We start from the raw sequence: 14037 nt of genomic DNA on the forward strand, positions 1-14037 counted from the left end.
ATTGGCATGATTGGATTCCTGTACTCTTCGTAAAGACTATTCTGACTGATGTGAAAGAATAGTTTGGAGGAGGGTAAACACAGACACAGGATCCAAGTAAAGAGGCTGTTTTACTGGTCCAGAAAGAGATGCTGGCAGCTTGATTTAGGGGACATGCAATAAAAGAGGCAGATTTAGGAAGTAAAAATCAACAGGACTTAAGGAGTGATTGGAAATGTGGAGGGGACTAAGCGGGAAGAATCAAGGAAGGCACTTGAGTTTTTGTCCTGAATAACTGGCTAGATGATGTTAACTTCACTGATACAAGAAAGACCCACTGGGAAGAGGCTGAGCTACAGAGTTTGGTTTGGGTAATGTTGGTCTAGTTTGAGGTGCCTATGGGACATACAACCTGAGATGTCAAGTAGATAGTTGTTGATTTGAATCTGAAGCTCAGAGGAACTTCCCTGATGAAAACAGAAATATGAGTGTTGCATATGGTAAAAGAAGAAACATGGATGATCAAATCACCTAGGAGGATATATATTATAGGATCTGTGAATTGTTCAGTTACGTTTCTCAAACATTGAGAGTCCACTCTTTGCCAAGTTCTTTGCTAAATACTGGGCACATGAAATGGACATATGTTCAGTAAATAACATAGGACATCTCTTTGCTTTAAGCCTAAATGACTTTTTGCATCATCCAAGATGTAAAAAGATATTCTCAGATATTCTCAGCACATCCAGAGAAAACTCTTAGGCAAGCTAAATCTGTACCGTTGCCCTGTGTTTCCTAGTCTCTGCCTCCATCTAACTTAAATCTCTCCAACCTTAAGTTCATTTCATTCTTGTCTGCCATTGATAGACATACAAGCTAACTGGTAAGCACTTCGTTATACTAACTTCTTACGTTCTTGAAAAACCTTTTCTCAGTTTGAGAAACATCATCATCTTTGGCCTTGTCTTCTTGGAATAAGAGATATACGATTACTTCTTACACTAAGAATGCATTCTTGTTCTTTAAAAAGTGATCCATCTTCAGGCTATAAAATATTCTTCCCATATTTTGTAGGTTATAAATTGCTGTTGACTTTCAGATTATGATGATATTGACTCCACTTGTGAAAATTAGGCCACACCCTTCTTGTCTGTTCCTAAAATAAGATTCATTGGCAAAGTGAAATTTATAGCCTCTTTTATAGCTCTTATTCTTTGGAGACCCATGGCTTAAAATGGCCAGTATTTTAAGGCTGTATTTTTAAAATTATTGTCTTTGGACCACCTGTATCAGAATCACTGGGGTGTGCTTGTTAAAAATAAAGATCATTGAAGCTTACTTTCCAAATTTTTTTAATACAGCTGGAATAAACCCAATAATTTGCATTTTTAATAAGTGCCCCAGGTAATTTGTATTTATACTAGAGTTTAAGAATCAATATTTTGAGGGGTGTCAAAATTTGTATGTCAAACTATCATGCTGTACATCTTAAAATTATACAGTAATGGATGTCAATTATTTGTCAATAGAACTAAAAAATGTGTATATTTTATCATTAGAATTCTGAGTTAAGGAGAAATTAAAGAGTTTTGCAAGCCAGGTCAGTTTCCTACCAATTTTGAAGATTAATAATCGAGTCACAAGTTTTAAAATATTTAATAGATATTATTCAGCTATTCAGTGATAAAAAAGATTGCATTACACACATTTCTTCTATAATACATTAAATTTCATGTGACAAAGGAACAGAGATGGATAGAAAAAGTAGAAGAGAGTGAGAGGCGGAAGAGAGTGATACTGAAGAAATGGAAAGTAAAACTTGGTTCAAGTGTAGTCTTTTGTTCAGGTTTAGTGTGTGTTTTGCTTTAATTGGCATGCTCTGGGGGGGTTCTCATTATGCATGATTGTACATTCATAAATGTTTCTAGCATTCAACTTCTTTCCTATCTTCAGAACTAGCAAGTGTCTTCTCACTTTCCCCCCCTAGGAAGAACGCCGTGTGATTTATGTTGGTAAAATCAGACCTGACACAACACGGACAGAACTGAGGGGCCGTTTTGAAGTTTTTGGTGAAATTGAGGAGTGCACAGTAAATCTGCGGGATGATGGGTGAGAATCTTCAAGATTATTTCTTGTTTAGAAGCTGACATATGTAAAAAATTATGGCCATAAGATTACTAGAATGGGAATGCTTTGACAGATGACATGTTGAGTTCAGAACCTTATTTATTTTCTTTCATCCCTATTTATTAATCTTTCTAGTTGAGATTTCCTGTCCCAGAAATAAGTATTTAGCTGCTTGACAGGACAATCACACTGATAAATGGATGCAGTGGTTCAGACGTTGGCACCAGCGAAGTCTCCAAAGTAGAAAGAGTTACAGTCATATATGCTAATGCTTCCTCACTAGCTTTGAACTTCTCTTCTTTGTCCATTGCAGAGACAGCTATGGTTTCATTACCTACCGTTATACCTGTGATGCTTTTGCTGCTCTTGAAAATGGATATACTTTACGCAGGTCGAATGAAACTGACTTCGAGCTGTACTTTTGTGGACGCAAGCAATTTTTCAAGTCTAACTATGCAGACCTAGGTATGGATTTTATTGTACATAGAATGAGGAATCCATAATGTAGAGCTCAAAATGGAAGCATATGTAAACTGTAGGCACATTGGGTTGGACCATCACTTTATTTTACTAGTGGGAATATTTGAATACAGATTTTATCTTGTTTTTTATTTTTTAACACACGAGACAGTTTCAGAAGCAAGGGGCTTAAGTTTCGGCAACAAAGAGAAGAAGCAAATTGTTTCTACTGTCTGCCCATATGCTGAAATTCTGCACTATTGGTATGTCTTTGTGTGTGTGTGTGTGTGTGTGTGTGTGTGTGGTATGTTTTGAGTGTGCAGGTGTTGTATTCGTCTGTAATCTCTTACTGCTTTCCGTGCCTACCCTGAATCCTTTTGTACAAGCTATAACATTGGCATCACTGCTTTGCAGAACAGAATATGCAAAAGTCTTATTCTTTTTTCCTTATTATCTCACAAACTCTTAGAAATGTCAACATTTTCTACACATTACACTCAGAGAGGAGAAAGTAAAATTTCATGTGCTAAATCACACTGTACTTTCTTTAAAACAAAAGAAGAAAAAAAACCCTGTTTTTTTTTAGTGCTTCTATATGCTAGGCACTGTGCCAAGGCTTTGTAAGCATCTTCTCATTTAATTACCAGAACAATCCTAGGAAGTGGATATTATCATCCCCATTTTACAGGTAAGGAAGCTGAAGAATAGATAAATATTCCTTTTTTCCTGTTATAAAAGTTGTACAGACTCAAGGGGTAACATTTGGAAAATATAAAAAGGTATTAAGAAAAATAGTAAAATCACCTATCAGCCTATCACCTAGAGATAACCATGTTACCTAGTATGGGATTTGCTGTTCAGTATTTTGTCTCAGAACGTCAAATTTCTTATAGTTGAGGTCATATTATACGTATATATACACTTTTAAGTTCTGCTTTTCTCGATTAATATTATATAAGTTCATTTTCCACTGTGATTCAAAGGATCAAAAATAATTTACCAGTATATTTTAATGGTTGTATAGTATTCTATTTGGCAAATAGTGCCATTATATTTAATTGTTCCATTATAGCTAAACACATTTTCGGTTTTTGATATTATAAATAATGCCACGATGGACATCTTGATTTCCTTTCCAATTTTAATTTTGTTCCTTTCCATGTTATTCCCTAACTAATGTGTGTATTGTAAACCTTTAAATTCCTTCATGAAATAATGAAGGAAGGAGAATGGCAAATGTCTTGTGCATATGACATAATTATTTAAATCAATTTATAATAATCATCATGAAATTAACAAATAAATCTGCTCCTAAGCATTATTATATGTCTATCTGCACTTGCTTTGGCTTGGTATAAAGACAAAAAAATGAATACCAAATACAGGGCTTTTTTCTTCCTTCAGCTGAACTGATGTCTTCCTAGAGTAATTGATACAGGTGGGGTGCATTGTTCAGGGGGAATATGCTATAATTCACTTCACAAGCTAAATAGATAGTATGAAGCAGGGGAGAGGCAGTTGACTGTTAGAGAGATAGACGCCTAGGGATGAAAATATAAAAGGTGGCAAGTCATTTGTTCAAATGTTGGCTGATAAAAACAGGCCAGACAGATTGAAGTCTTGAGTTGATTTGACTTATTTTCTTCAGTGATGAAGACCAGGGTGTTTTCTAGTCTCTCCAAACATCTAGAGTTTAAAATAAGCTACCTAGAGGGGCCTTTAGATCGTGATTCATCACTGGTAAAGGGAGCATGGGATAGTATTTCCAAATTGAACTGGAGCCTCCCTGAAATACTTCTAAGAAGAATGCTTCTCCTCTAGTTATCTCTCTGCCTTGCCAGCAGCAATAGAAACTTTGCCATTGCTAAGCTAGCTCTGATTTCCTGAAAGGTGTGTTTGATGTGTATTGTAATAGCATGGATTTTTCCAATTCCCTCCAGCCTTATAAATGCAGGAAGTGGAGTCCATCTGAGTGTAGGCCTGGTGTAGTTGAAAGCGCCTTGGCTTTGGAATTTCTCAGGCCTGGTTTTGAAACCTGAGTTAGCTTTTTGACCTTGAGCAATTAAACTCCCTCTGCTTCTGGTTCTTCATTTGTAAAATACATTATAATGTGGTTGTGAAGATTAAATATGTATCTGTGAAGCCCTTAGCATAGTGTCAGTGTCTGGCACAAAATAGATTCTCAATGAATAGTAGCTATAATTATAATAAAAATGATTGTTATGAGAAGTTATAAATTTCAAGTTATTTTAAAATGAAAGAATCAACACCAGGGGCCAGCTTTGGAACCAAACAACATCATATATGTCTTGTCTTTATTCCCTGAATAGTTGAAGTTAAGTGCCTAGGGCCATGAATGCTGAATACAACGTGCATATAAGCATATACTGGACTCTTAGAGGGGTTGGGAGCTTACGTGTATGTCAAGAGTAAAGTGACATGATGTGATACTGATTAATTTTACCAAAAGTAAAGCAACCTATCATTTAAGATAGATTATCAATTTTTAAAATTTTTATTTGCTCTCCTAAATTAAGTGAGCTCCCATATCCCATGTCTCTGCTATTTTTAAAATATAGTTAATTTACAGTGTTGTGTTAGTTTCAAGAGTACAGCAAAGTGATTCAGTTATACATGTATATATATATATTCTTTTTCAGATTCTTTTCCACTATAGATTATTATAAGATATTGAGTAGAGTTCCCTGTGCTATCCAGTAGGTCCTTGTTGTTTATCTATTTTATATATAGTCGTGTGTGTCTGTTCATCCCAGTCATCTAATTTATCTCCCCCCACCCCCCTCCCCCCCATCCCCTTTGGTAACCATAAGTTTGTTTTCTATGTCTGTGAGTCTATTTCTGTTTTGTAAGTAAGTTCATTTGTATCATTTTTTTTAGATTCAGCATTTAAGTGATATATGATATTTGTCTTTCTCTGTCTGACTTACTTCACTTGGTATGATAAATTCTAGGTCCACCCATGTTGCTGCAAATGGCATTATTTCATTCTTTTTTTAGGGCTGAGTAATATTCCATTGTATATATGTATCACATCTTCTTTATCCATTCCTCTGTCAGTAGACATTTAGGTTGCTTCCATGTCTTGGTTATTGTAACACTGGGGTACATGTATCCTTTCAGATTACGGTTTTCTCCAGATATATGCCCAGGAGTGGGATTGATGGATCATATGGTAGTTCTATTTTTAGTTTTTTAAGGAACCTCCATACTGTTCTCCACACCCTCTTCAGCATCTATTATTTGTAGACTTTTAAATGATGGCCATTCTGACTGGTGTGAAGTGATACTCATCATAGTTTTGATTTGCATTTCCCTAATAATTAGTGATATTGAGCAGCTTTTCATGTCCCTGTTGGCCATCTGTATGTCTTCTTTGGAGAAATGTCTATTTAGGTCTCCATTTCTCTGCTGTTGAGGCCACTTAATCGTTACTTACAATACTATTAATGCAAAACACAATGATTCTAGTTACTATTTACGAGCCAGATTTATAAATGAGACTCAGAATTTAAAGGGATGATCAAGCTTACCATGATGAAGCCAATATTTAAGTCTGGTTTCTATGAATCTGTAATCTGTGTGTCTTTCTGTTTACTGTTCTATAAACAAATAGATCTTTCCATTTGAAAGAGCTTGATGAAAAATCTCAAAGAGGAAAGACAGAAATTAAATTAGGACTATAGGGTCAAAATAGAAGGATGGGTCACGATTAAGAATATGATCATTTTGATCAGGAATTAGTTATGGCTTAGAATTTGTAAATAATAAAAAGTAAACAAATAACATTGGTCACAAACTCTTTATTAACTCAAAGAAATGTATTATATTATCAACATCTTGAATACATATGTAACTTTACATATACCCTTGCCATTCATTGGTAAATCAATCCCAGATCTAAACACAAATATGTTCAATCACGTTTTTAATAATATGTGGGTGTTCAAGATTAATACATTCATTAGACAAATACTGAGTGCCTACTTTGTGCCAACAGTTTTCTAGGTGTTCGGAATACAGTTGCGATGTGATTTGTTTCTATTAATACAGTATTATTAATTATAAAAATTTATTTTTTTAATTTGTTAGAGTGGCTTTCAGGTTATTCCTATAAAAATTTCATTATCTCTTACTTGTGTTGCAATATCCTTCCTTTAGTGGAGGGAAAGGGGTGGAGTGGATGTTATTGCCACAGGAGTTGCATATAAACACATTGTCTTTTCAAGAAATGAGAAAGATTTTGTGGGTGCCGACGGACATGGTATGCCCATGAAAGTTGGTATATACGTAAGCACCAGCCACTGTATTTCACAGTGTAGAAACTCTTGAAACCCACTGTATCAAAGTGCTTTTAGTATTTACTAATGAAAATACAGAAACACTGTTATTCTGGGTTTCATGTAGAATAATCCCAAATTAAGACATTTTAAATATTCTCAAAATTTCCTCCAAGGAAAGATACACATATATGTTCTCGATGGTTCTATGCTGACTTTATGTCACACAGACTGCCATCACTGGACAACTCTTCCATCTTCATCTACAATGCAAGTGGAATTCTGATTTCAGGCTAGTCTCTGATAATGAGCAGGACTTGTTTTGTGTGTCTACAGAAAAGATTTTGATTTGAACAACAGCTACTCGTGAGGCTTTGGTTATACAAGCAAAGTATTCATTAGGCTATGAAGAGAAGAGTGTAAGCCAGTGTAATTTAAGATGGACCATATAAAATGTTAGTGAGGAAAGATGGGCCTTTTTTATCCTGTTTTTATATCTGAGGCTGACTATAATTGTTCATCTTACCTGGAAAAAGAAATGCGGTAAAGACAAGGGATGGTGAGAATGGGAAAAAAAAAAAATGTGAAGGAATTTCCTTGTCTTTAAAGTAGATTGAAGCGGTGGGGAAGGGGAATCAGCCTGGTTCTGGAGAGCTTGAGGGATTTGCAACCTTTTCAGAAGAACACCTTGTGAGGTCAGTGATTAGCCCCCATATGATCCAGTATTACCCTTTTCTGTCACCGAGCGTTTCTATTTTGTAATTTAATCTGGGTAAAACACAAATATTTATATTTTAGTAAGATTGTTAACGTTTCCCAGAAAGGTTTAGTTTTCTCTTCTAGTAAGTGCTTTCCAAAGCATGAATGTGTTTGCCAGAGGCCCTCTATTGTATTTCCAAGATACCTTTTCTCCAGCTGAGACACCAGCAGAAATAGTTGACTTTTTCATAGATGTCGATGGAGAAAAATCAGAAATATTTGACAGAATTTTACTTGACGTCCAACGTGGCTGACATACACCCATTTTGTTCAGGGCCACTTAAAGTGGCATGTGGAGCTTTGCACAAAAGCTTACTTGGACTAGTTTAAGGATCTAAGAAAGACCATGGCTTTATTTATGCGGGTATATTTTTCCTCTCCTATTAGTGAGTAAAGAGGCTGCATTTTCCCTCTCTGGACATGAAGCATTTTCCTAAACCTTCTAATTTGGGGAGAGTTTGTGCCACTGTTGCTGGGGTCCCTCAAGGTACTGGAGATCGTATGCCCCTCCCGCCTGAAAGGGGAGCAGCAGGGCGATGATTCGGTGAAGTTCTGACAATTCCCTCTCTCCCACTCAACTGGCTTTCATGCTCAATGCAATCAATCCCACTGAATAGGAAAATTAGTTCCAGCTTCTACTTTTACCTCTCCAACTAAGTGGTTGGGGAACCTTGGGTAAGTCATCTACCAGGAAGGGAGAGGGGGCTTATTTTTAAAGCATATTGATTGACTAAGTTGCTATTGAAAAGAAATATTAAGGTCTGTTCTGATTACCTCCCAGGAGTGTTTAAATCTAAAATGAGTCAATAGATGACTGTTTTGAATGCTCGTCACTCCTTACCCTCTGCAAATATATACATGTGCTATAAATAGATAAATAAATATATAAATATACAATTAATTAACTAAAATATTGGTGTGTATATATACCAGTACCATATACTGTAAAAATACCTTCTGCAAATATATATATGCATATTAATATTCATACATATAAATACCTTCTGAAAAAATATATATGTAAATATATGCACATATATATGTGTACACCAACACCAATATCATATACTAATAAAAGTTGGGCATATTTTTTAAAGTATATCGATTGGATAAGTTGCTCTTGAATCAGGTAATCTTAGATTAGATGATTGAGTTAATGACCATCAGCAAAGGGTACATCTAAATCTGGCTTGGGTTTCTTTCAGATTCAAACTCAGATGACTTTGACCCTGCTTCCACCAAGAGCAAGTATGACTCTCTGGATTTCGATAGTTTACTGAAAGAAGCCCAGAGAAGCTTGCGCAGGTAACATGTTCCCTGGCTGAGGATGACAGAGGGACGGTGAATACCTCACGGGACAGCGCGTCCTTCCCTAACAGACTGTTGCAAGTCATACTTAGGAATTTCTCCTACTTTACACTCTCTGTACAAAAACAAAACAAAACAACAACAATACAACAAGAACAACAATGGTTTACATGAACACAGCTGCTGAAGAGGCAAGAGACAGAATGGAAACCCAGTAAGCACATGTTTATTTATGGGTGTCAGCTTTGCTTTCCCTGAGTCTCTTGGTGATGGAGTGTGTGTGTGTGTGTGTGTGTGTGTGTGTGTGTGTGTGTGTATACACGGTGTGTGTGTTTGCCTGGTTTGGGGGAAGTGTGTATGTACAGGTGGGGACTGGGGGCACCTGACCAGAGCGTGCAAGGGCAAACCACTTCAAATGGCAGCAGTTCCATGAAGACACACTTAAAACCTAGAACTTCAAAATGTTCATATTCTATTCAAAAGGAAAAAAAAATGTGTACATCCAAAAGGAAAGAAAACCAACCAACCACAAGCCACCCTAAAATGACAGCCACTGATGTCTGGGCATCAGCCTCCGTACTCTGTTTTTTTTAAGAAAGTGCAACATCAACTTGAAGCAAGCTTTCTCTCATAACGTAATGATTATATGACAATCCCGAAGAAACTGCAGGCTCCGTAGAACTCATGTCCTTTCTCTCTCTCTCCCTTTTTTTCTTTCTTTTTTTCCTTTTTCCTTTTGCCATGGAATCTGGGTGGGAAAGGATACTTCGGGCACCGAGCTCAACTTTCCTAACATTTTGAAGTTTCTGTAGTTCGTCCTTTCTCATGACACCCATGTAAATGTCCAAAATGTTGATCTTCCACAGCGAATTTCAAAAGCCTTGTCAATGGTCAAGCGTGCAGCTTGTTCAGTGGTTCTTTCTTAGGAGCGAGCACGGTGTTACATTGCTAATGGGAGTTGGGTAGAACTCTCTGGGATGTGTTCAGATAGTATAATTGCTACATTCTCTGATGTAGTTAAGTATTTACAGATGTTAAATGGAGTATTTTTATTTTGTGTACATACGATACAATGATGTTCTTTTTTTGTTACAGCTATGCACTGTAAATGCAGCCTTCTTTTCAAAACTGCTAAATTTTTCTTAATCGAGAATATTCAAATGTAACTATGAGGTGAAACAATTATTGTACACTAACATATTTAGAAGCTGAACTTACCGCTTATATATATTTGATTGTAAAACAAAACAAACAAACAAAAAAGGACAGTGTGTGTGTCCGTTGAGTGCAACACAACAAACCGATGCTTTACGCACAACCATCCCTTCTTAGGTGAGCTTCGATCCAAGCATCTTGTCAAGAAATCTCCTAGCCCCCTAAAGGTATTAACCACTTCTGCGATATTTTTCCACATTTTCTTGTTGCTTGTTTTTCTTTGAAGTTTTATACACTGGATTTGTTAGGGGAATGAAATTTTCTCATCTAAAATTTTTCTAGAAGATATCATGATTTTATGTAAAGTCTCTCAATGGGTAACCATTAAGAAATGTTTTTATTTTCTCTATCAACAGTAGTTTTGAAACTAGAGGTCAGAAATCTTTTTAAAATGCTGTTTTGTTTTAATTTTTGTGATTTTAATTTGATACAAAATGCTGAGGTAATAATTACAGTATGATTTTTACAATAATTAATGTGTGTCTGAAGACTATCTTTGAAGCCAGTATCTCTTTCCCTTGGCAGAGTATGATGATGGTATTTATCTGTATTTTTTACAGTTATGCATCCTGTATAAATACTGATATTTCATTCCTTTGTTTACTAAAGAGACATATTTATCAGTTGCAGATAGCCTATTTATTATAAATTATGAGATGATGAAAATAATAAAGCCAGTGGAAATTTTCTACCTAGGATGCATGGCAATTGTCAGGTTGGAGTTGAAGTGTTTCATTTGGGAAATTCCGCTTTTGCAGAAGCAGTGTTTCTACTTGCACTAGCATGGCCTCTGACGTGACCATGAAGTTGTTCTTGATGACATTGCTTCTGCTAAATTCAATAAAAACTTCAGAAAAACCTCCATTTTTGAGCATCAGGATTTCCTCTGAGTGTGGAGCCCTGGAATGGAAGTCAGTAAAGTTTGGCGTGTATATTCAAGTTTCTAAATTGAGATTCGATCACAGTTTGGCCGACATGACTTTCCTGGAAGACATGATATACCTACTACGTAATCGTTCTTTTCCTTTCTCTCGCCCAACACAATCTTATAAAATGGATTTCACCCCCAGGCCAATGCAGCTCATTTTGAAAGCTGCATTCATTTATCACCAGCATATTGTGTTCTGAGTGAATCCACTGTCTGTCCTGTCGGATGCTTGCTTGAGTTTTTGGCTTCTTATTTCTAAGTAGATAGAAAGCAATAAAAATACTATGAAATAAAAGAACTTGTTCACAGGTCCTGCGTTACGACCGTAACACATCTTTAATCCGCCTAATTCTTGTTGTTCTGTAGGTTAAATGCAGGTATTTTAACTCTGTGTGGACGCCAAACTAAAGTTTACAGTCTTTCTTTCTGAATTTTGAGTATCTTCTGTTGTAGAATAAGAATAAAAAAAAGACTATTAAGAGCAATAAATTATTTTTAAGAAATCAATATTTAGTAAATCATATTATGTGTTCAAGGACCAGATGCTTTCTCTATTTTGCCTTGAAATTTTTTGTGATCCAATTTTCAATACATTCTCCTTTTTGCCCTGGATTGTTGACATGAGTAAAAATCTAGGTTTCTTTTCTTACTTATGAAAAGACAACACTACAGATTTCATGTTGAGGATTCATTTATCCCCCCTTCTGGCCTGACAAATATTGTTACCATGAAGATAGTTTTCTTCCATGGACTTCAAATTGCATCTAAAATTAGTGCAAAGAGAGACTCACTAGACCATCCAAATAGAGCTTTTGTATCTTATGCAGACACTGTGGGTAGCCCATCAAAATGTAAACTGTGTTCCTTTTATTTTTATTTTTTAAATTATTTTTGGAGAGAATATTTCAAATGAACACATGCACCCCATCATCACTGGAGGCAAATTTCAGCATAGATCTGTAGGATTTTTAGATGACCCCGGGCCATTGCCTTCATGCTGTGGTAAGTACCACATCTACAATTTTGGTAACTGAACTGGTGCTTTAGAAATGTGGGGTTTTGTTTTTTTTTTTTTTTTCAAGAGATGTAGCAGAATAATTCTTCCAGTGCAACAAAATCAATTTTTGCTAAACGACTCTGAGAGCAACGGTTGGGCTGTCAACATTCAAAGCAGCAGAGAGGGAACTTTGCACTATTGGGGTATGATGGTTGGGTCAGTTGAAAAAAAGGAAACCTTTTCATGCCTTTAGATGTGAACTTACAGTAGGTAATGATTATGTGTCCTTTTTTGATGGCTGTAACGAGAACTTCAATCACTGTAGTCTAAGACCTGATCTATAGATGACCTAGAATAGCCATGTAATATAATGTGATGATTCTAAATTTGTACCTATGTGACAGACATTTTCAATAATATGAACTGCTGATTTGATGGAGCTACTATAAGATTTGTAGGTGAAAGTGTAATACTGTTGGTTGAACTATGCTGAAGAGGGAAAGTGAGCGATTAGTTGAGCCCTTGTCGGGCTTTTTATTTTTCCCACCTGCCAACTCTACATGTATTGTTGTGGTTTTATTCATTGTATGAAAATTCCTGTGATTTTTTTTTTTTAAATGTGCAGTACACATCAGCCTCACTGAGCTAATAAAGGGAAACGAATGTTTCAAATCTACTTCTGCTTTTCTTATTGATCATAACCAAGCTCCTGGCATATTCCTCAGATCAGTACACATTACTTGCTTATCGTTATTCTGTTTCCTCTCTGGATCTCCCCCCTCCCCCTGCTTTTCCATATTCATGGATGGATTTCAGCTCTAAGGTAACATGCACCTTCTGTATTTTACCTTGTCTCCTTTCAAATGGCAAAGGCGGAAGTGGTGATTTCTATAATGAGAAGTGATGTGGGACTTTATCAAACGGATTAGCTCTGTTTTTGTACTTAACCCTGGAAAGTATGAATTTTAAGTACAAGCCACTGCCCCAGTGAGAAACCTGCTAAATATGTCAGCTTAGGAAGCAATTCTACTCTAATGGACTGAATTTTTTTTTATTTACAGTTGATTTACAATGTTATGTTAGTTTCTGGTGTATAGCATGGACTGAATATTTTTTGAAGACTTGTAACAGAATGCATCTCCCTGTCCCCCCGTCATATGTAAGTCATCAGGTTAAATATGGGACAAGCTGATAGATTTCTGCTGGTACGGCTTGCTGTCAGGATGTCCACTGCACCTTGTAGGTGATTGGTGATCTTCATGACAGAGATTGCAGAGAATGTGTTATTAGTGCTCTGCCATGTCCAGATTTCAGATGTGGTCCTCACTCCCAGCCACTTGCATTGCAAGATTCAGCATAAGCCTAGACATGGGGAAAGGTGGCTAAATATATTCCAGCTCCCAGCCCCGCCCCCCCTTTCTCCTACAGAAAAACGTATTCATAATTATTGGAATTGTGATAGAGCTATCAATAGTACATCGAAATCTACTAAATAACACAAGAAGCACTTCCCATGGCTCTCTGTCTATTTTATAGCACTGTAAGATTTGCCAATTATTTTATCAAAATAGAAAATAAAAACTTACCGTTATCTTACCCAAATAACTGCATTCATCTACAACTGTGATTCAGTCAGTGGATAAGCCTCAGATTGTGACTTGTCTCCACTGGTGTTTAAATTGTATAGGGCATTTTGAATCTTCTGGCTGGAATTAGCAAGGGCAATAGAATAATGACAGTCTTCCTTTTAAAGGGTTAACTTTTTTACCCTTAAAAACCTTTTGAGGGTAAAGAGGGATTTTTAAGAAAAAAAAAAAGGAGTAGCCACTAGTCTTACACAGGGACATCCTGATTAGAGATAGAGGATTCATTTGATGTTGTCCTCAAACATTAAATCGCTTCCATCCTTAATGATACTAATGGCAAAATAATTATTGAAGCCAAAATTAGGCTGACTAAAATAAATG

The 14037-nt window shown here is 36.2% G+C and overlaps 1 protein-coding gene across 4 annotated transcripts in view; it reads left to right on the forward strand.

Annotated features, from left to right (window-relative positions):
• Positions 1-12746, forward strand: part of PPARGC1A (PPARG coactivator 1 alpha) — a 112228-nt gene extending 99482 nt beyond the window's left edge. For 3 of the 4 annotated variants that reach the window (XM_059923255.1, XM_059923254.1, XM_059923253.1), the window contains exons 11-13: positions 1967-2088; positions 2420-2571; positions 8828-12746. In XM_059923255.1, coding sequence (XP_059779238.1) covers positions 1967-2088; positions 2420-2571; positions 8828-8931 — 378 coding nt within the window. In that variant the 3' untranslated portion in view covers positions 8932-12746. Of the gene's footprint in view, positions 1-1966; positions 2089-2419; positions 2572-8009; positions 8492-8827 lie in introns of those variants that run through there. The other variant, XM_059923256.1, reaches the window with a different exon arrangement.
• The last annotated feature ends 1291 nt before the right edge of the window (positions 12747-14037 follow it).

Source organism: Balaenoptera ricei, chromosome 5 (genome assembly GCF_028023285.1).
Source record: "Balaenoptera ricei isolate mBalRic1 chromosome 5, mBalRic1.hap2, whole genome shotgun sequence".
Taxonomy (NCBI): Eukaryota; Metazoa; Chordata; class Mammalia; order Artiodactyla; family Balaenopteridae; genus Balaenoptera; species Balaenoptera ricei.